We start from the raw sequence: 21,306 nt of genomic DNA, 5'->3' as shown, positions 1-21,306 counted from the left end.
ATAGACACGGATTTGTCATGCCAGATCTTTAATAACTAATAGAATCTAGTAATGTAAAGAAGCTACAAGGAAAATGTGCATGTATGTGTTTTACTCCCGAAATATGTTACCCAGACCATGTTCCTTGATATACTCGCCACCGTATTCTTCATACTCTTGTTTTGTTACAGCGTATTTTTCACCCAATCCTTGCTGTGCAAACATGGCTGCACCCCGCCAGGCATCTCGAAGAGGATCTTTTGCCGTCTGGATCTTGAAAGTTGTTCCAACCGGTAGGATCGCTCGTAGAGATGAATACACTCTGTCGGAAAAGCCTGATACTTGACTGAAACCTCCAGTAATAAAGACAGTCTAGAATATTACCACCGAGAATTATTACAAATTGCGGTCGACGATCAAGAGATATACTTCATCCTACCTGGATTATCTTCTTGCGCTGCTCTGCATCAAATGATTTTACAATGTCTTGTGTTGTCTCTATCAACCCTGCCTGATCCAAGCCGATTATGCTCGGTGAAAACAGGACTTCCGGTACACGTACACGTTCAACATTGACGTGTAATTGATGCATTTGTCCTACGTCGTTTGGATCGTATGGAGGATAGAGTCCTCGAGAGAGCAAATGCAGCAGTGTATTCGTCGGTGAAGAGCTGGCTTCGTACAGATGCTCCGGTAAGAAGTCTGGATCGTGCTGTAACAGTAACGATTCATAGTGATTCAGTAATGACATATCCTCCTCCTCTTCGTCAGACTCGTCTTCTCGACTCTGGGTATATAATTCATTGTGTAAGTTTCGACATTTTCTGATATATGAAGTTTCTTTCTTACAATTTCACGATAGATCATCCAGTCTTCGTCATCAGCGCCAAAAGTATCCTCTTTGAATAGAAAATTGCATTACTAAGTAGCCTTTCCAGTGTTAATCCTAACGACATACCTTCTTGACCCTTCCTTCGTCGCTTGGAAGTAGGAGTATCACTAGCCAGGTTGGCTATTGATCTCATTCTCATCTGAGATGCCCGACTTTTACGATCTGCCAACTCTACAGCTAAGCGTTTGCGCTTTTTCAATCTTTCGACAACTTCCTGTAAGAGATTGATAAGTATACCAAGGAAGCACATCGAAAATGGTGGATGATCTCTATAGTTACCTGTCTCTTTTCCTTCACTTCCTGGATCCATTTCTCTGGGTCTCTCAATCGTCTCTCTTCTTCTAATCTCGCTTGCTCTTCCTATTCAATAAATAAATATCACGTCGACACATTGCACCTTCGATTGCTCAGATAATGCCTCACCTCTCTGGCTTTAGCTTCTTCTTTTGCCTTCTTTGCACGCTGTCGAGCGTCGTAATTTGCTTTCATCAACTTCTGTTTTCGTTTCTCCTTCTTTTCCGCTTCGCTCAATTGTTCATCAGGAATATCAAGCAAATAAGTTGCTGGAGGTTCCTGTTATTCAAAGCAAAATGAATTTCTCATATTTATCCCACGTATTTTTATGAGATTTACCTTCTCTTCATGTTCATCAATGCCAAGCTCCTTATTTCGAGCTCGTTGTATTTGCGTCTCGAGTTGCTTGATTGTATCATCCAAGTCTGCTTCGTCTTTGAATCCAGCTTCCTTCAGCTGAGCCTATAAAGAAACGTTCGTAATCCATCCACTATATTATGCGTTCTTCCGTTTGCTATTGTATACCATCCAATCTTTCTTTGTCGAAGTTGCTTTTGCATTTTTGAGTGCGGTAAATGCTTCATATTCCTGCTCCCTCGCAACCAATTTTTCCAGACGAGATTTTGCAGCAGCTTCACGTAATCTTCTTGCATTTTCTTCTCTCTTTGCCGCTTGTCGCGCCAGTTCTTCCTCTGTTTTCTCCTCGATAACCTGGAGAGCGAAGCAGAAAGGATTAGGTATTTTCAGTTTGGACTTTAAGCTGGAGTGACGTACCGGAGCAGTGTATGGAAATTGGATAATACGATCAATCTGCTCAAAAGTGGAACGATCTTCAATTTTGCGCAGTGTCTCTTGATAATCATCTGCAACAAGAGTGTGTTCGAATACCAGGTCCTACGACGGATATGTATTAGGTATATTTTTCAGTAGCACTCGTATTGCCATCGAATCGAACCTGAGCTTGTTCTCTTGTCATCTTAGTGGGAAATGTTGGGTATTTGAGCTGCATCAATTTCAGCATGTAATCTGTGGCCTGTGTGCCTCCATAAGAAATTCTACATGATGACTACATCAGTCCTTGTTCCATAGGTGCCTCCATTGATTCGTTACCTTTTCGTCTGCTGCAGCAAACCTTTCCCGTGTAATGTCGGTATTATATGCGTTGCATTGTGTCCCGCAGAAATAACGACACCACCCTCGTCTTGTCGCATTCCACCGTTCGCATAAAAGCTGAAAAGTGAGTCGATGCCAAAAGTGACTGACGGTACATTGTAGCATTCGAACAAAAGCTCGTTCATCTCTATATTATGATCAATACATATTCCCCCGTTCCGTCTTGGATACACGCCAGACTTACGTTTTCGACTGTAGAGTGGTACGCAAACGGGCTCAGTCATGATAATTGGATGCTCGATGCTAGAGCTATCCACACCGAGAGTTACAAAAATATAATCCAATATAGTTTCCATGCGATCAAAGTCGCTGACTATGTTGCCATCAAAAGGTGAACGCGCGTTAGATCGCGCTGCAGGATCACCGTACGCATCCATGCCCACGGTAACCACGTTTACATTGGCTTTACGATCCTTGTAACGAGAAACAACGCTGTCGAATACCACTGGATTAACTCAAGATCAATCACTATTCGGTCCACGATATAGCTTTCAACGGTGCTTACTGTATGGATCTGTTTCGTTTGCCCAGCCGGCTCGGCATTGATATGAACCTGCCGTATTGATCGCACTTTAGGTATGAAAGGCAAAAGCTATTACTGGTTAATGGATTACCATTGTCAATTACTATAGCAGCCCGGCTTCCACGGTATTTTTCATTGTAATCGGTTCGCGCTCGGTAGTAAGGAACTTTGTATTCTTTCTCATCGAGTGTGTAGATTGTTGGTTGTATTGATTCTGGCATGATTTGTCTGTATACAGAGTTGAAAGATGTAAATGGGGTAATAATGGAATGGGAGAAAGGGGAAAAGCAAACAAGAAGTGGAATATCTGGATGATCATTGCCGGAGCGTCAGGTCGTCAGCGCTTCCGCTTCGTGGACTTGCCTTTTTGACCACAGTAGTCGTAGACGTAGGGAAACCCTTGATATGTGGATGCTGCTTTGGCGCTTGAAAGAGCTAGTGAAGGATGAGTACCAAGCTCCATGGTATGCCACTTTCGATATACATACATTTGATTTATTGCCCGTTGGTTCGCGCATGCGGCTTTGATCTTTGTTACTATCGACATGAAACAGTGGCAACTTGTTCCTGTTATCGTCACTCAGCATTTTGTACAGTTTTGTAGCCAATGCATACGATGCATAAGCATCAGTCGCTGCATATAGCTTTTGCTTTGGTTTTAGAGTCGCAGCCGCCCAGTTGCTCATTCGAACTTTTCCTTTCGCCATACATTTCTCCAGCTTTCAATCGATAAAATAGGTGTTAGCAGCCTTTAGACATTACAAACAGTAAATTGCGCATGTATCCTTACAAACATGGCTGTCAGAGCACTGAGTGACCTGCGATGTGTGCGCTGCAGAACCGGCGCGTTGCTTAATTCGGCCATAGCTGATAACTCCAGTAATCCCTTTGTAGCTATCCCAAAGTCTCGCTGCAGCTTATTTCCGTCGCCAGATATATTGACTCCAGCTTTGTATATCTTTGGACACTCCAGAAAGCTGATGAGCTCGGTCGGTAGACCTGTAAATCATTTGTTAGTGAATAACCATTTCAGAGACTGCGGCAGGTGCTTGTTGACATACGAAACATGCGGGATACTTGTAATAGTAGGATTGTGTCCTTGTTGCAAATCTGGATAAGTGCTGTTTTGTTTTCTTTCTCTCCCTTTCTGAACTGCGGCCTCCATTCAAGGTCCAAACCAAAGATAAAATCACCAGACCTAATGATAATATGAGCATAACCATTATTTCCGCACATGGTAATACGCACCTTTTCAATTCGAGAAGATGACGGTTTGCTTCCTTGATATTGTTGATGCAACGCACGGCATAGTGATCCGGATATGACATAACTGGTAGTGTTCGCATATATAGACTGAATTCTTCTGGTCCACTTTGTGTAGTGTGCTGCACGATCGATTCACGGGATATCTGGATTGCGGTGAAGTTTGAGCCGGAAGAAGACGTCATGGTATCACTTAGTATCTGTTCTCTGTATAGAGCGTACAATATGAGACTTCCAACTTTGCTCTCAAATAGCAGTTTCCACGCCAAAATAATAGAAGAATAGTGAGGTATGGACTTACTCTGTTTCTTGCAGCTTCACGTTCGAGGCTGTCATGTTCGTTTGCGACAACCATCGACGTTGCCCTGAGGATTTCAGTTGCAAGAGTGAAGGGCAACAGTCCGAGATCGCACTTGAGGCAGCCAAAGAACGTTTATTCCCCCTCAGGTATTGACAATCGACTTGACGTTTGGTTTGTTGTAAAGTACGAGGAATGGAGCTTTTTACATTCGACATTGGCAGACTGATCATTTCTTGTGCTAAGATCAGCAAGTGCAACTTTGGCTGTAAGTCAGCCAGATTTATTGGCTTTTTCAATCCAGGTTGACAGTAAAGTTCCATTTCCCTTCCTGAAGTCCACCGAGCGCATCATCCAGAAGAATATTTCGTCGTTGCTTGACATAAACAGACTTGTCCAGTATTGCTTGTCGAAGATTGCCAATATTTTCTCGGTCAAACGGTGCCTCCAACAATTCAGAAAGTTGCTCTGTGGCCAGCTCTAACTCACTCTGGTTATCCTACAAGAATAAACATTAAACTTGAGCTCTCAAAAGCTACAAGCATATATAGGCTTTACTTCAAATATTTCGGTTTCGTGGGTATTCTTGAGGTAAAATGCAAACGCATACGTCCATTTCAGAGTCATTCTGCACTGAACAGTGATATCCACTGCTTTCTTAAGGAACTGCACTTCAATCCATGAGAGATCGCTGGTTATCTGCATTTCTTGCATCTTTTTCTCGGTCTTTTCGTACAACTCTCGATCCAGTTTGGCAGATTGCTCATGATTTGCATAGCGATTGTAATACTATAGCCATAGAAGGACATGTTAGTATACACGGCTAAACTTTGGGATCGATGTGCATTCTACTTGCGTGCAAGTATCTCTCAAGACTAGCCCTTGACATAGCTTGATTTTTGTTGTTGGAAACATTACTTTCTGCATAGCGGTTGCAAGCATAGTAGGACGACCGATGCTCAGACCATGCACCCATGCATACCCAGCAGAACTCGTATCTACAATTTCGGCAAGTCATGTGATTGCATCCACCGTTCTTTTCGATCGCAGATTGACACTTTGGGCAGTCTTTCGTATGCGCCGATATCCAGTTGGCAGTTTCAGAATCGTCTCTGCATTTTTGTAACCATAACTTTACGAGTGCGCATGCACATGGTTGGTGATCTGCTAAACCGCATCCAAAACAAAAGCGATAGCCACAGTTGCATTCGACGATTGGTATAATTGATAGTAAGGATGTGGTGGGTATATGACATTCAACAGCATATTCGCAATCAGGTGCTGGGCACCAACGCAGTGACTCATTATCATCTACAAACGTTCGCCCGAGTAATCGAAGATACTTTGCTTTCGAGGATTTGTCGACCAGATTGGAAACCATTTTTTTGTGCACAAGCATCTTGCATTGAGCTGCTGGACACTGTATCAATCTGCTTTCGCCTTCGTATTGAATCTTCGTCGTGAGATAGTGGGTATAGCAAGAAGTACAAAAGCGGTGGCCGCAGGAAAGCGCTGCAGTTTCCATATCTGGATCATCGTCGTAGCAGATCTCACACACAAAATCGGATTTCGCGCGTTTGGCCGGTACAATCGTTGCTGATGACTGTTGTCGACATGATTTATCATTTGCGATTCCAGCAGCCTGCTTCACTTCGGCCGGGTTCTCCGTGTAACGCTCGAACAGTTTCTCCTTGTTCCACTGGAAATAGCGCAGTAAAGTTGCAGCTTCTTGGTCCGACAAATCTATATTCATGCAGTGCGAACAGAAAAGTGGTTGATTATACCTATTAACTATTCTTTGCTTTCAGCTACAATGTACTCGCCCTTACCAAGTACAGAGCGAACTTGACCAATATCTTCTTGCTCACTCCTTTGGAGATCTTCTGGGCTGTGAACCTTGTAGTCCACCTCGTACGGCTGTTTACGTTGGCTATCAGTAGCGTCATAGTCGAAGAAAGCTTCTCTTTCTTCATTCTCGTTATCTTGAAGTAGTAAAAGTGATTAGAGAGTGCTCATTAAGCTTACGATCGGACCAGTCATGTACTACGCACCAGAACTCTCAAGAGAATTATAAAAAAGTGAATCGTCCTGCGCGCTACTTTCCTCTAATGTATCTTCGACCTAATGTACGTTAGGGACAGAAACTATGTGTCGTATAAATTGCACTCAGTACCAAGCAGGAAACGCTGTCGTTGTCGCTGCTGTTGCTCATTGAGATGCGTGCGAGAATCTCGAGAATTGCAGTAAGACAAGGAGATAGTTTAAGCAGAGCATTTCAACCTCTTGAGCGGCGCATGAATTTTCGCCGAAATAGGGGATCATCTTTCATCATGAAAGAACGTACGAGCGGATTAAAAATAACACATGCAATAATTGCGTTCAGGATCTCACTGTAGATTTTCCAAAAGAGAAGATACAATCTATATTTGAGGTTAGCTTGTTGAATTATGATATTATCTCTACTAAATGCTTTATATGAATACATGAAAATGCATGCGGCATATATGAGTGCAAAGGCAGTTCTAATCATCAAGATCTTGCGATTAAGCGCTGTGATACTGTGTACTTTGGAGGCTGATTTTTATTGGCTCAAAATCGCCCTAGACATTACATTGTGCTATGAGAGGTTTCGTACAGGACGATGAAAGCCTTGTTATTCAAATACATTGTGTATTTTTAGTTGCCAACAGCGTACTCCTCTGACGTTCGTCTCGGAAGATGCTTCAAGCTACCGGAGCGATCATGCGTGTAGCATTGAGAATTAAGTTTGGTCGCTATCTGCAATGGTTTTCCGAGAGCGCTAGGCTTGCCAACATCCATAGATAGGAATATCTTCTAAGGTTTTAAGACTCCTTGGATATTTTGGAGAACTGTTTGTTCCACTTGAGCTCTAAAGATATGCGTCAAAAGATTGGAATCAACAGCATAGAATTTGGCGTAATATGAGCCAATGACTCAACTGATGTTTGCCTCCTCTGCAATCGGCATTTAAAGGAAAGATCTGTCCGCTTACTCAGCTAACCACCCTCTTTGAATTTATCTACAATGGCAGACAGAAATCTTGCGACGAATCTTGCACAAATAAAACATATTGTGCTCGTACTCTCAGGAAAAGGGGGTGTAGGCAAATCGTCAGTTACAACACAGCTAGCCCTCAGCCTTGTGCACAAAGGCTTCAAAGTTGGCGTGCTTGATATTGATCTAACAGGTCCAAGCATACCTCGCATGCTCGGTCTCGATGGCCAGCAGGTTCACCAAGCATCCCAAGGGTAATTAAATTTTTGCTGTTATCTGATTATATCTCACGTATGCGCTTTGGAACTAGCTGGGTCCCGGTCTATGCAGATGAAGAAAAAAAGCTGGCTTGCATGTCAATTGGATTTTTACTGGCGAACAAGAATGATTCCGTTGTATGGAGAGGTCCCAAAAAGACGGGTATGTCATCCGTAAAATAACATAGTAGCTTGATACTGATGTGCTGTGCAGCCATGATCAAGCAATTTCTGCAGGACGTTTGCTGGGGCAACTTGGACTACCTCTTGATTGACACTCCACCAGGAACATCCGATGAACATATTTCCATCATTGAAAATCTCAAGGAATATCAGCCAGACGGCGCTGTTGTAGTAACTACACCTCAAGCTGTAGCAATTGCCGACGTACGGAAGGAGTTATCTTTCTGTCGAAAAGTCAAGTTACCTGTTATCGGTGTAATAGAGAACATGAGCGGTTTTGTGTGTCCGCATTGCTCGGTAAATCGATAATAACCAATTTACACGCTGCAAGCATTAACTTACGATAATGCTAGGAATGTACCAATATTTTTGCCTCGGGTGGCGGAGAAGCCATGGCCAAAGAGTTCAAAATTGAGTATTTGGGTGCCATACCTATTGATCCTTCTTTCACAACGATGGTTGAAACAGATGGGGAAGGGTCCTATGCTAGGTCTTTCCAGAAATCCAAACTGTTCACAAATTTTGTAACAATAGCTGACCGTGTGATCGATATCACTTCTGGGAAAATGTAATCCTTCCATAGCATCCAATGTAAATTACGCCAATTATATTGTACATTTTATATACATTTTTCCGATGCCTTTTCTTTTACTTTATACAAGTCTACCAACATCCAGACCCCAGTATGACTCTAAATGATCTAAAATTGCTGGTATACTGGATAATGTGTTGAATGTCTTCCGTTCAGCATTGCTCATAAGATCTTCAAACATGTACATCAAATGATGATGGAAAATGAAGGAGTTAGTACCGTATCCAAGCCCCAAGCGCACATAATCCTACAAAACTACTCAGTAAAAGCAGTATGACTCAGTTACGGTGATAAAGGTCCCGAACCTCGACACATTCCCAAGGTGTGTAATCATATCCAGCGAACAGCGCCGGATTCTGCAGCAAACCTCTGGCGGACATGACACCTAAATTTCACAAGGTGTTAGAACGAATAGAAAAAAAAAAGAAAGTCCCTAGAATATCATCTTACCATCAACTCCTGTTTTATCGTACATTTCCTCGGCATCTTTCATAGAAAAAATGCTGCCGTTTGCGATGACCGGCACCGAGACAGATTCTTTGACGAGCTTAATTCCTTCAAAATTCACTGGCTCCGTAGACTTTTGCCTTCGTGTACGACCATGCACTGTCAGGAAATCCACACCAACAGACTCTGCGCGTTTGACAAATTCATATGTCTCCCTGCGTTTATCCTTCAGTCATATAGTAACAATGCAACTGGACGCATCCAGACATACCGTAAATCTGGATGGACGCGGATTTTGATACTACAAGGAATATCCACTCGTCCTTTGACTGTTCGAATCATATCGCGAACGGTTTCCGGATCTGACATGAGATGAGAGCCGATCTTTTCTTGTATAGCCCATTTTTGAGGGCATCCGCAGTTGATATCTAGGTTGCATCGAAAGTCCATATAAGTTATCCTTTTCATTCTTTCTTTGACACACGGAAAACGCACCGATGCCACCAGCGTAGGGCGCTACCAATTCCGCCGCGGCGGCCAAGTCTGCCCCGTTGTTAGCTGCAAACTGTACAACAACAGGATCGTCCGCCGCATTCGTACTGAAATCAGAATGTCGAGCATAGTCTGAATTTTTAAACACATCGGCAAGAATCATTGGTGTATAACAAATATCAACATTGTACCTAGATTCGGTTACAGTCTGTCAGAAGATCAAGAATGCTGATTCCATTACATACTTGCGAACCAGCTCTCGGAACGGAAGCTTGCTATAGCGCACCATGGGAGCGCAAATGTTTATGCGCTTTTTACTGGAAAACACTTCCATTGGTGTCGTCTTCTTTCTATTCGCCATGGGGTGGAGGCTAATCTTAGACTCGGACGCCTTGGAAGCGATTTCCCTTCGGACACAGCATTTAAGCCCAGCGACCATTAGGTCCTCGGACACCATATTTTCCATTCTCGGACACAACTTCCAATAATCATTCGAAATTGTCTAGCTTATTACTGTAGGTATCATTTCAGTTCATAATCTACAAGCTGTATGAAATTTCATTATATGTTTAGGATATAGATACATATGTTTTGAAGGGGACTTTTTTATACCTGCTTGTGATGTTCAACAATCAAGACAACAAGAGACAAAATGTCGTATTCATGGATTGACCAGTGTTCAATAATGACGGAGGTGGTACAACAATTAGAACTCCCCCTTATTACAATCATCTACTGGTAGACTTAATTCTTCGCTTCTTATTCCATTAAAAGCACCTACCCAAAGTCTCACAGTAGTTTACTGTTCCATCTTCCCAACAAATACTTCACAAAGGAAGTCGTCGAGATTGCTGTTTAATTCTGAAAAGCAGAACAACGTCCATTGAAAAGTTTTTCTACAGCTTATAAACTACGACGAGATGTGACGATCAAGTGAAGTCTGAGAAGTTAGTCTAATAACGATTCAATCAATATTTCCTGATGCTGTGCTTGTAATTCTATTCCAGCTTATGTAAGACATGACACAAGCAACCGTCAATGGTATTGTTTTCAGCATGGATAGGTTTATCCGTCTTATTGTTTTTGTCCAATTGTAGCTACTTGACTTTACCACAGATGCACGTGAGTTATGACTAGCTGCCAGCTGCTGGCGAGCTTCGCCTCCCTTTATACGATTCTCCATGAGCAGATAGAGACATTCCCATCCTGCCAGATGACGACCAACTTGTTGCAAGACATCGACTTCATGGTGACGGGGTCGTATGCCATAGAGGCAATTCACAGGTCGTGATATCCGGCTTCTCCTGTTTCAGTACGGTGCGCATACAGCAATGTAGGAATATGATCGTCCCATTGGAGAGGTTCTTTATGAGTCAACTTGCGCTACGTCTTGACGAGAGTACCGTTGAAATGCTCGACCTTCCCATTCGTTCACGGATGGTATGGAGTGCTGAACTTGTTCTGTTGTTGTGGGGTAGCGTAGAGGTAATCGAATAGGACAAAAGTATATACGTTGAGACTGAACGTCACGTGAGAATCTTTACTGAAAATAAAGACGAAGAAAATAAACATCTACGCGACCCTGGTCTATATGATTTGGGATGGAGTTTGAAGAAAGTAGTACTGTCATTTAGCGATTATCCAATTTCATAACACATTTCTACTTCTTCCATATTGGTCGTCGCTAGACCTGGATACGACACTTGTGTCTGGAACTCACCATGTGTATGTATCTTCTGCAAAGGTGCGGACAACCTTGTTGTCAAAGTGTGAGCCGTTAACCTCGAACTGGAATGGGACGGTCCCTCGTTCCAAGTCTCAATTGGACGTCCTATTGAGATGGTTGGGACAACTGGGATGTCCCGTCCCAAGTCCGAGCCCTAATCTGTGAAAGGCAATCGAAGGTACGTAAAGGTGGATAGCTGTGGAATGAATTCACCGTAAAGGCGATATGAGAGAGGCTGTGGTGAGAGTCTATAATTGCACATTTCCCCGGATACTAGCGCCCAACGGTAGCCAGGACTTCTTGCATGGAGTTCCGCAATTTCAAGGAGAGCTGTCATATCGCCAGCAGAGCCAAAGAGCACAACATCATCGGCGTAGAGCAAGGAGTTGATGATGACGCGGCTGTTGTCAGGTCGATGCCATAAGCGACCACGGCAGGGCGTGGTGTAGCTGAGGGATAGCGCTGAATTTTCTGTAAAGCCCTCGACAGGAGTGGTACAGAGATTGAGTAGGCGGGAGAGACGTTGTGCATGTGGTAAATTACATACATCCGGGTAAACATTGAACAATAAAAGGGTTTTAGAAAACGCTTCGTGATCCAATAATGGTGGACGGCTGCGTATATCGTCATATCGATAATCTGGAAAGAAAAAGAATGCAACTGAGAAGAATGTGCATGGCTGACATAAGGGCCAAACTGGTACCTGAATCGACCTCAGTCAGATGAGACCTTTTAATTAGTGCACACAACCTCTTCAGACAGAATGCCCGCTTAGTCCAGAATCGATCTAAGGGTGAAAAGCTTTCCAAAGCAATATGAATGGTCCATTTATTCCGTTATTTGAGGCGATATATCAATATTTTTGTAAAATAAATTTGAACTGTTGGTACTCAAATTTTTGCAGATAAACACAATTTCATTATGTCATATAACTATCTGATACACACTTTTTAGATAAAAATTGAATTTCTATAATATTAAAATGCCCAATAGAATATCCTTAACAAATGATATTCATTTGGATGAAAAGATACATAATGAAGTCCATAGAATTATTTCGAAAATTGGGACTTTTTAAATAAAAGCTGGAATAAAATTTCTCTCAAATATAAACATAGAACTGAAATTAAACATATTAATGAAATACATAAAATAAAAAAGATATTAGTTGAAAGACTTGGCTATATTCCCGTTTTCTTTTTCTAAATGTATTATATGACAATATTGAATATCCAGGTCCATATTTTGAAATTGAAAAAGGTTTATTTTTATTATATCATTTGACATCAGGTATCTCTGGAAGAAATGAAATTGAAAGATATATACCATATAGCACTTTTCATACATTTTATAAAAAGTTTGGATGTTTGAAGAAAATTATAAAAGATTAAGTAAAATAGTAAATGAATGCTTGCAAACAATGTTTTCATCTATACATTTAAGAATATATTGTTGTAGAAAGTATAATCCTGATGTATGTAAACGTGTAACACTAGTAATTGATGGTCACGATTCTAGGATTAATTATGTTGATACTGATATTAAAAAAAAAGATTATATTCCTATAAATTTAAAAATAAAGGTATAAGAACTCAAATTGTAACTGATATTAATGATATGACTTTATATATATCTAAAAGTGAATTCTGTTCAGATAGTTCTGATGGTAGCATGTTCTTAAATATGAAATTATATAATAAAATGACTAAAAATGATGTCATAGCAATTGATGGCCGTTATACACTGTTTGTTAACAAGCTCATTGAATTAGCAAAAGAGAAAGGTATACTTTTAAATGAAGAAAATTTATATATTCTATAAGAAAATATACTAAAATTAAATTAACAGAACCTGAAAAACATTTTAATAATGTATTTGGAAGTTTTAGATCAAAAATAGAATATCAATTCGCGGAAGTAGGTAATAAGTTTCATAGATTTAACAATAATTCATTTGTAGTAAGAAAGGATAATATAAAATCTTATAATTTACAGTTTAAAGTAGCATGTTTATTAAAAAATATAACTAAATTTGTAGAAAATTTTGGTATACCTGTATATCCTCATCATAAGCTATGGGAAATAAGTAATTTTGAATTTCCAATTGAAAGAAATATGATTGATATTGTCATAAGTAATGAAGAGGTTAATAGAGAAAAGTGTAATAAAATGATTGAAATGCAAAATCAAATTTTAGATTTGGAAATATCAAATGATGATACTATGGTAGTAGATGAATATTCAAACGATAACAATAATAATAGTAATAATAATGGTAGTAGTGAAGATGGCATTCCAAAATTTAATGAGAAAAAAAGAAAAAGAAAGAGAAAATCTAAAGTTAACGATATTAATAAAACATATGAAATTGAAAAGATAGTAGACCATAGATTTGAAAATAATAGATATGAATTTTATATAAAATGGAAATACTATAGTGATGAATATAATGCATGGATTCCTACTGAAAATTTTAATGAAAAGGATATGTTAAAAGATTATGTAGAATTGCATAAAATTGAGTTATAAATTTTAAAAGATACTTTAACCTATATATTTATAGAGTATAAACACGTCTTTTCTTTTTTTGGAATAACTAATATGCACTTTATCCTAGCAAGTTATCTATAATACTTCCTAAGCTAATTGTACCACAATTTTCTATATAAGCTTTAAGAATAGGCTTTATCTTCTTTATAGTTTTTTGTGATTTCTGTATTCGTTTATTTTTTTACCTGTGTTGTATCTTTTCTTAGGTATATTGTTTTTACTATGAACGCAACATAGATAGTCCTTTTTCCCATTTACTAGGTTTGTTCTAATTTTTCTATGGCACATGTAACCTTCTTTTTTCCCTGTTTTATGAATAAAAGTGCATACATTATCGCCACATTATTTATACCAGAAGTGATTTGTTTGAAGAGTTTGCATACTTTCTTTAATTACGCTTTTGAACAATTTTTGCCTAGCTTTAAAATAAAGTTCATTTTCAAAATAGTCTTCCATAACCTTGTCCATAAGATCTTTAATAGATTTTACCATATAATGTCTATTGATTGAAATGTCAATATACAACTAAAATTCGATTTTTCGAAAATCAAAATAAATTTAAATATGCATGATTATATAATCAATTTTTATAATGTCTTGGCATTGTACACGGATACATGTTTCTCTATAAATACAATTATTTTTATAGATATACATAAAAACTAATATTACAATTTACCACTATGTTACTGATACAGCAGCTGAGACATATGGAGGTCATCCAAGCATACTATGATCTAGGGCGCCCTGTTGTCGGCTGGATGTCTCTATGCCTTTCCAACTTCTACGTGGATATCCATGTCTTGGACGTCGAAAAAATCCCGAGACATTTCCCCCTGAGTAGAACGTCAGGAAAGATTCCCCCCGACGCTACGCCTCCTAAACGTCATCCAATGGATTATAGACCAAACTCGTTTTAAAGGTTGGCCGTCGATCCGGCGGGGAAGTCATAGATCGACCATCCACGGACGAATCCTTGGATATGGACGACCTCCTATTGTGAAGATATATAATAAAGAACGTTGAGCATCGTTTGGAGGAGGTTGTTCAACATACACCCATTCTCACAGTATTCTACCGTTTTCTCTTGTGCTTTTCTATTGTTTTATCACAGTGCACAACGGTTAAGTTCGTTAACATTGCGGCACGGAACAATAAAAGTTGCGTAAAGTAAAGGGCTAAGGATAGACCCTTGCAAGACTCCTCGTCGTGGCCGAACATAGCGAGAGTTGTAATTGCTATTCATGACGCAGACGCAAACATCCTCAAACATGCCTATGATGATTACAAGGGTACCTGTCGGGACGGATTAGCGTAAAAAAATCTCAAATGATGGATCGTTCGGCAGTATCATAGGCGGATTTGATATCTAAGAGCGCGAGAACTGGATATTGCTCACAAACTGAGTGAAGTGACAAATTAGCATGTGAAGGGCAAAAGCTTGGTGGTCCAAAGCACCCCGTTGTTTACGGAAACCCATTGCACGAGATCCAGCGGTGGGTTGGAACCGAGGAGCTGAGGTAGTACGTAGTAGACAGCACTCCACGATTTTTCGGAAAATACTAGTGAGGGTAATAGGGCGATAGTTGCCAGGATCATAGATAGGCACAGCTTGGGCAGTGCGCCATGCTACGGGAAGCCAGGACCATCGCCAGCAGAGGGTGTGGAAATCACCCAGAAGAGGGGACAGTGTTTCCGCAAGCGGGAATAGCATTTTACCTGTTAGAAGCGGTCAGCATTAGATACATCATGTAACCGGCATAAACAGGGTATCTGCAGTCAGCAGGAAGAGATGTAGCTGGCATTACGAGCAAGCTTCCATCGAAGCATTGACACTTAGCAGTTAGGACATATCTGCGATATTACGTACATCCGCATTAACTAGAAGAAATACCTATATGTATATTTAAACTTCAGGTGCTAAGGAACATTTTCATTGGTATGGCTTTGCAATAAAAGCGTTTTATTGGGCGGAAAAATACCCTTTGGAGGCCATCCAGAACTAAAAAGCTTGCGTCTATTCCTTTAAACACGACCCGCTTCGCAAGCTCTTTAATTCTGGATGACCTCCTTTGACCACAAATGGACACCTGCGATTAGTACCCATTGATTACCTTTTCCATATGGAGAAAGGTTGAAAATTACAAGGTTTTCTAAGCTTTTCTTATTGTCAAAGAACTATGGAATACATATTATACAAAGAAAATTTATCATAATAATGATAATTTGTCTTATAGAATACGTATTATCTAATATAATTAATTAAATTTTGCTTTTATAAAAACTAAATAAAATCATGAACGAGAAAAAAGAAATTTATTGCTGCATTCCATCAATTGTTTCATAGTTTTCTTCCAATTGTCAAGGGTAGGGCAGAAAGAAAAAAAAATGATGGAATTCATGTTCTGTTAGAGAAGAATCATCGCGATGATTCTCTCTTTTAGAAAATGAACTCTGTTAATGGTGTACATTTTAAATATCGTTATCATCATGGCGTACTCAACCTATTCAATATGACGAAGATAGAATGTAGATTGAATTACACAATTAGCTATTGAAGTCTTTTGTATTACCCACAAAGACTAAATGCATAATATACTGTATATGAAAGATTCAATTCTGGATTATAAAAATATGACAGATTAGATTCGGGCTTTTAGTTGGATACCTGAGGCCTCAAGTCATTATAATTCATAAAACCTTTTCCTTCTGTTATCCAATGTCGATTGTGCCTTTGTCTTCGGAGGCGATCCATGTCCTCATGTCCATCGATAGGCAATCGGGCTACCGTCTCTGTTGCCGATCAACCGACGTTCTTTAAAACTATTCCATCCTGCGAAACAGGATACCGCCCTCGAGAGATATACGGACGGTCAGGATATCTACCGCGTCCCAATCTCTGGTTGTCATCCAGGATTTGTCTCGTCATTCAGGAGGCGATTATCTCCCAAGACGTCGGATAGGCATATAGATCACGGACAGACCAAAAGATGTCCGAAATTTTAACTACCTTGTCCGTCCTCCTTAGTAACTATACGCAGATGGATTATATCGTAGGATTTATTGCATAGGCATAGCGTACGCATAGGTTGTAGTGTCATATAGTCATAATAAGCATAAAACTTAGTATACGTTGGAAGCGTAGGGTGAATTCTTGTGTTGTTTTCCATAAGATCTTGGTTTACATGCCATAGAGAACATCACACTCATATTCCCCGATCTCTTTGAATGAGATTATGTCGTAGCCGTACTTTTCGTTGAATCGTAGGATCATCTTGTCGAGCCTCTCGTACCTGTTATGATCGCACTCAGTGGATAACTTCTCCACAGCATCCTTGATGTTTTGGTAGTCTTTATGACAGACCTTATACTTAGCCTGTGAGATATAACGGTCGCAACGATCGATCGACTTTGCGACCTTTTTTATGACCTCCCTCCTAAGATCGACATCGATATCTTTCTCCGACTCCTTGGCTAATGGCGTCGCGAGACATAGACTACGAAGGCCGCCTATCTCGGAAAGAGATGTAGGTCGAGGTTGTGGACTTGGTTTTAGAGGAGGGAGACAGGATAAGATCGCCTTATATCCCATCATTCCTCCACGTTGACGGCATTTATCGCCCCATTGACTTTGCAAGGTACTCCCTTGCGAGTCAAAGCACCGCATCGACAAGCATCCGGATCATGCTGCCGACAAAACGAGATGGACGCTGCAGGGGTCGTCCTATAGCAATCTCTCCTAGCCGAGTCGTCGCCTGACATTGGGACTTCCCAAGACGGTGCTCGACCTCACGGGTGATATTCGAGCGGATATCATCAGTAATGCCATCAACGCCGTATCTCTCGGCTAAAACGTCGCAAACAGCATTGACAGTATATTCTACGTTCATTGTTCTGGGTAAAAATCTGGCGATACTTTGACTCATAGTCCAATCGATGACCCATATAAATTCTCATGGCAAATCTTCAAACCGAGTTTAGTAGATTGGTTAGCGCGCAATGGTCATTCCTACAGTTGGAATAGCCGATGATAAAGAGGATGAAGAATTATCGCACCGTGATTAAAGACATCCCCGACATCAACACGGTCAAGAGACTTATTGTGGAGCGTTTGGGAGTCATCCCGACATTCTTCTTCCTTGTCGTCCTATTTGGTGTACAGGACTACAGTGGGCCCTATCGTAATCTTGAGCAGCGACTACTTATCCTGTACCATCTCTTGACAGGTGTCTCGATGTCTGACATGGGACGATTTATCCTAAGAGCAGTTTCCATTCGCTCTACCGGGAATTTTACGAGAAAGGTAGGGGTGAGCTTACTCAGCAAGTCGTCGCAGCTCTACAGTCGATGTTTTCCACGGCTCGTATTCGAGTACTTAGCGCTATGGAGAAAAATTCTCCCGAGTTTCGCCATGTCACCCTCCACCTGGATGGTCATGATACTCGTGTCTCGTATCTCAGCGGAAATCATCAGCTGATGTATTCGAACAAACTCAAGAAGGCGGGTTTCCATACGCAGGTATGTACCGATAGCAATGGGATGGTCCTATTTACGTCTCCATCGATGCCATGTCGGGACTACAACGACGGGACGATGCTTCTCCAGATGGATATCAGCTCAAGGGTCCATAGCATCGACTGTATCGCCGTTGATGGCGGATATACCCTCTTCCTTGATCAGGTCATCCAAGAATCCAGCGGTCTGTCCACTCGAAGCTTCCTACATCCTATCCGTAAAGCGCGCGGGTTGCAGTTGTCGGAGGAAGAGCGTACATTTAACGCAATGATTGGTAGTTTTCGGTCCAAGATCGAAGGTACATTTGGCGAGCTCATGACTACATTGCACCGATTTGGCAATGGATCTCCTATTCGCGTATCGGATGTTGAGGTTTTCACGATCGGAGGTCGTCCATATCCAAGGATTCGTCCGTGGATGGTCGATCTATGACCTCCCCGCCGGATCGACGGCCAACCTTTAAAACGAGTTTGGTCTATAATCCATTGGATGACGTTTAGGAGGCGTAGCGTCGGGGGGAATCTTTCCTGATGCTCTACTCGGGGGGGAGACGTCTCGGGATTTTTTCGACGTCCAAGACATGGATATCCAGCCGACAACAGGGCGTCCTAGATCATAGTGTGCTTGGATGACCTCCATCCAATTCCAACTCGCCTGTCTCCTCTTGAATGCTAAGAGGCTTGTCAAGATGCTCGACATTCCTGTCCAACCGCATCACTCGCTCTGGCTGCAGGATAGTTTTGATTATCCAAGGAGGTCATCGTGTATGTGGTTCTAGATGATCTCGTAGGCTTCGGGTAGGTCGGAGTCTGAATTTGAGCATCTCGACACCACTCGAACAACCTGGAGGGGGCCGAGGAGAGAGGGGCTGAAAATGGGTGTGACCTGACAACATTGGGCCCCCCCCCCCGCCTTTTTGGGACGAATGGTAAATCTTGCATCGATCGAAATTTGCGTGGATGACACACCGAGACCCTGAAGTTTTTAAAGGAATCGAAGTACCGATTATTCGTCTAACTCACAAATCATATCACGGGTACCTCATGTCTTCCGATGTCTGATTGCGCGAACTAAGGTAGGACGACCTTCTCTGAGTCGATTCCTAAGAAGCCTATCCAAGGTCTTGCTGCATCGCACGTGAGTACCACATGCTGTCCAGACACATAGGTATTCCTTGCCTCGAAATACTCCAAAACCGAATGCAATGACTTTGTACCCCTTTCCCGGCTCAACGACATCGTAATCCGAGCGGTAGATCGACATGTTGATGCTGTCCAGACGTCGAAGCTCCACATCGTCAGGCCTCCACGAATTTGTGTCGACCATAGCTTCCATTTGTACCCCGTCGATGATCCCATTCTCACGGTAACGGCCTCTCAATCACCCTAATACGATATTGTCCACAGGTTGAAAACCCATGAGGGGAAATAAAAGGACACGACGATCATTTATTTTGTCGATCCGCGGAAAGAGACTGTTTCACTGCGGAAAATTGCGAATTTCATCATGATGAAATGCCAATGAAATGCCAATGAAATTCCGAATTGTATTGGGATTTCATTGGAGGCCATCCAGAATTAAAGGAATAGGCGCAAGCTCTTTAATTCTGGATTGCCTCCTAGAGGAGGGGACCCGACCGGTGGGATGGGACCGGGTGGGTAAAACCCTGGAAGAGTGGGGGGACACTACGGCCAATGGCTTGAACCGGGATATCCCCCCTTTGTATTCCCGGTAAGTATGTCCAGTAGTTTTAAAGGATCGTACGCTATATTACTCGATGCGTGCATTGATTTCTTTGAATCCAAGCCACTTAACGATACCGTCGACATGGATAGTAAAGATATCACCTCGTTGAATGTATTCTTCTACGACACTCGCAAGGCGCTGGCTACTGCATCGGAATCCTATCTCGTCATCCGATTGCAAGCAGATATACAACCTACCCTTATACATCGTAGTACCGAAATGTGTGACAGTGTACGACGAGCCCAGAACATGTGCGTTGTAATCCGCTTTATAGTCCGTCGGCCTCAATAGGTTGCGCATCTCGACTAGACGGCCATCATCAACACGGACATGATCACCGGACAGCATGCTCCTGATATTTTCCTCATGCAGTTGTATGGAGCATTCGGTGGATGCCTATCGATCTTTTGTCGCCTTACGCAGACGATCCTATGGCCAATCGATTAGAACTCCGTTGGCTTCTACTAGACCGATCGACGCGAAGGAAGGCACGCCGGAAAGGGATGATCGAAACGGATAGAGAGAGTTGTTTTGAGCCGGTACAAGTGTCTTAGCAAACCTTGTCCGAATGTACCAACGATACTGTACGAGATAATAAGGCGAGTGACTTTGACCCTCATCGCTCGCCGTCTCCAGGATAAGACAGTGTATAGGACGATCATTAAACGAGAAGTTTGACAGCAACTGAATGAGATCTTTCCCATCAACTCTCGACCGACACACGCCTTGTTTCTTTCTGGTGATCGAATTCCACCAGTGCGAATATCCAAAGTTCCCTTTATCCTTGACGTAGATAGCAAAAAACGAGCTGATCTCATCCGCAAGAGCACGCCATTGACGCTCAAAGGATATCTCAAACGTGGGACATTGGGATAATTGTTCGAGCGTTTGATCGAGAATCAATCGATACTCCTCAACGTCGTATACTGTAAAACGTAATCTCGATACGTGACATGCCACTAGCCATAAAGGATCCCAACTTCTCCGTCAAACGGGAACATGGATTCATAATAAGGTTGGCCAGTTGAGATCCGACTTTGGATCTGACATCCGTACTCTCGTGCATCTGGAGGAATTTGTTGTAGAGTTTCGTCCTAAGCATCACGGGTGGGACCGACGTTGTAATCCTCGCCAGGAAATAGAGTTTAATCCTACATCCTTGACGTCATCGGCGATATCTCGATCAGTCACACCGAGCGTCATCAGATATTCCTTGATGACTGCTCGAATAGAAATAAAGGCACAGTCAACCGCAATATCGATCTCGTGTAGGATTTCCGTACTCTCCTCCAAGAGTCGCACTACTTGTCGCACGCATCGAATGACAGTGTTGAGTGGAAGCTCTGGAGGTCGTCTAGGACC

At 41.8% G+C, this 21,306-nt stretch overlaps 11 protein-coding genes across 11 annotated transcripts; 3 read left to right on the top strand and 8 right to left on the bottom strand.

Annotated features, from left to right (window-relative positions):
- Positions 1–90: 90 nt before the first annotated feature.
- On the bottom strand, positions 91–3,082 carry VTP01DRAFT_1966 (uncharacterized protein; the record flags this gene model as incomplete). The annotated part of the gene is made up of 14 exons (XM_069380374.1): positions 91–351; positions 419–766; positions 829–878; positions 938–1,085; positions 1,151–1,231; positions 1,295–1,444; positions 1,505–1,627; positions 1,691–1,876; positions 1,940–2,059; positions 2,121–2,220; positions 2,276–2,465; positions 2,523–2,783; positions 2,844–2,891; positions 2,953–3,082. The coding sequence occupies 14 exons, from the start codon at positions 3,080–3,082 to the stop codon at positions 91–93; spliced, it is 2,196 nt and encodes a 731-aa protein (XP_069237469.1).
- A 94-nt stretch (positions 3,083–3,176) lies between these two features.
- VTP01DRAFT_1965 (uncharacterized protein) lies at positions 3,177–4,460 on the bottom strand (the record flags this gene model as incomplete). Its single annotated transcript, XM_069380373.1, has 6 exons — positions 3,177–3,296; positions 3,350–3,580; positions 3,652–3,860; positions 3,923–4,059; positions 4,110–4,331; positions 4,426–4,460. 6 exons carry the CDS (start codon positions 4,458–4,460, stop codon positions 3,177–3,179), a joined length of 954 nt encoding a protein of 317 aa, XP_069237468.1.
- A 257-nt stretch (positions 4,461–4,717) lies between these two features.
- On the bottom strand, positions 4,718–6,634 carry VTP01DRAFT_1964 (uncharacterized protein; the record flags this gene model as incomplete). The annotated part of the gene is made up of 6 exons (XM_069380372.1): positions 4,718–4,921; positions 4,981–5,211; positions 5,279–6,165; positions 6,252–6,404; positions 6,474–6,543; positions 6,596–6,634. 6 exons carry the CDS (start codon positions 6,632–6,634, stop codon positions 4,718–4,720), a joined length of 1,584 nt encoding a protein of 527 aa, XP_069237467.1.
- An 833-nt stretch (positions 6,635–7,467) lies between these two features.
- Positions 7,468–8,449, top strand: VTP01DRAFT_1963 (uncharacterized protein; the record flags this gene model as incomplete). The annotated part of the gene is made up of 4 exons (XM_069380371.1): positions 7,468–7,691; positions 7,748–7,857; positions 7,909–8,174; positions 8,231–8,449. The coding sequence occupies 4 exons, from the start codon at positions 7,468–7,470 to the stop codon at positions 8,447–8,449; spliced, it is 819 nt and encodes a 272-aa protein (XP_069237466.1).
- An 81-nt stretch (positions 8,450–8,530) lies between these two features.
- VTP01DRAFT_1962 (uncharacterized protein) lies at positions 8,531–9,874 on the bottom strand (the record flags this gene model as incomplete). Its single annotated transcript, XM_069380370.1, has 6 exons — positions 8,531–8,716; positions 8,775–8,854; positions 8,920–9,131; positions 9,188–9,344; positions 9,412–9,599; positions 9,654–9,874. 6 exons carry the CDS (start codon positions 9,872–9,874, stop codon positions 8,531–8,533), a joined length of 1,044 nt encoding a protein of 347 aa, XP_069237465.1.
- A 902-nt stretch (positions 9,875–10,776) lies between these two features.
- On the top strand, positions 10,777–11,061 carry VTP01DRAFT_1961 (uncharacterized protein; the record flags this gene model as incomplete). Its single annotated transcript, XM_069380369.1, has 2 exons — positions 10,777–10,848; positions 10,906–11,061. The coding sequence occupies 2 exons, from the start codon at positions 10,777–10,779 to the stop codon at positions 11,059–11,061; spliced, it is 228 nt and encodes a 75-aa protein (XP_069237464.1).
- Positions 11,062–11,288: 227 nt separating this feature from the next.
- Positions 11,289–11,695, bottom strand: VTP01DRAFT_1960 (uncharacterized protein; the record flags this gene model as incomplete). The annotated part of the gene is made up of 2 exons (XM_069380368.1): positions 11,289–11,583; positions 11,682–11,695. The coding sequence occupies 2 exons, from the start codon at positions 11,693–11,695 to the stop codon at positions 11,289–11,291; spliced, it is 309 nt and encodes a 102-aa protein (XP_069237463.1).
- Positions 11,696–17,336: 5,641 nt separating this feature from the next.
- VTP01DRAFT_1959 (uncharacterized protein) lies at positions 17,337–17,573 on the bottom strand (the record flags this gene model as incomplete). Its single annotated transcript, XM_069380366.1, has 1 exon — positions 17,337–17,573. One exon carries the CDS (start codon positions 17,571–17,573, stop codon positions 17,337–17,339), a length of 237 nt encoding a protein of 78 aa, XP_069237462.1.
- A 149-nt stretch (positions 17,574–17,722) lies between these two features.
- On the top strand, positions 17,723–18,630 carry VTP01DRAFT_1958 (uncharacterized protein; the record flags this gene model as incomplete). The annotated part of the gene is made up of 3 exons (XM_069380365.1): positions 17,723–17,986; positions 18,007–18,201; positions 18,289–18,630. 3 exons carry the CDS (start codon positions 17,723–17,725, stop codon positions 18,628–18,630), a joined length of 801 nt encoding a protein of 266 aa, XP_069237461.1.
- A 679-nt stretch (positions 18,631–19,309) lies between these two features.
- On the bottom strand, positions 19,310–19,533 carry VTP01DRAFT_1957 (uncharacterized protein; the record flags this gene model as incomplete). The annotated part of the gene is made up of 2 exons (XM_069380364.1): positions 19,310–19,324; positions 19,387–19,533. 2 exons carry the CDS (start codon positions 19,531–19,533, stop codon positions 19,310–19,312), a joined length of 162 nt encoding a protein of 53 aa, XP_069237460.1.
- Positions 19,534–19,968: 435 nt separating this feature from the next.
- Positions 19,969–21,147, bottom strand: VTP01DRAFT_1956 (uncharacterized protein; the record flags this gene model as incomplete). Its single annotated transcript, XM_069380363.1, has 5 exons — positions 19,969–20,102; positions 20,160–20,340; positions 20,395–20,870; positions 20,993–21,038; positions 21,100–21,147. The coding sequence occupies 5 exons, from the start codon at positions 21,145–21,147 to the stop codon at positions 19,969–19,971; spliced, it is 885 nt and encodes a 294-aa protein (XP_069237459.1).
- Positions 21,148–21,306: the final 159 nt, after the last annotated feature.

The sequence above is a fragment of the Rhizomucor pusillus genome, assembly GCF_041956525.1.
Source record: "Rhizomucor pusillus strain CBS 183.67 unplaced genomic scaffold VTP01scaffold_12, whole genome shotgun sequence".
NCBI classification, from domain to species: domain Eukaryota; kingdom Fungi; phylum Mucoromycota; class Mucoromycetes; order Mucorales; family Lichtheimiaceae; genus Rhizomucor; species Rhizomucor pusillus.
Note: the sequence above shows the minus strand (reverse complement) of the source record. Positions and strands in the feature narration are given on the sequence as shown.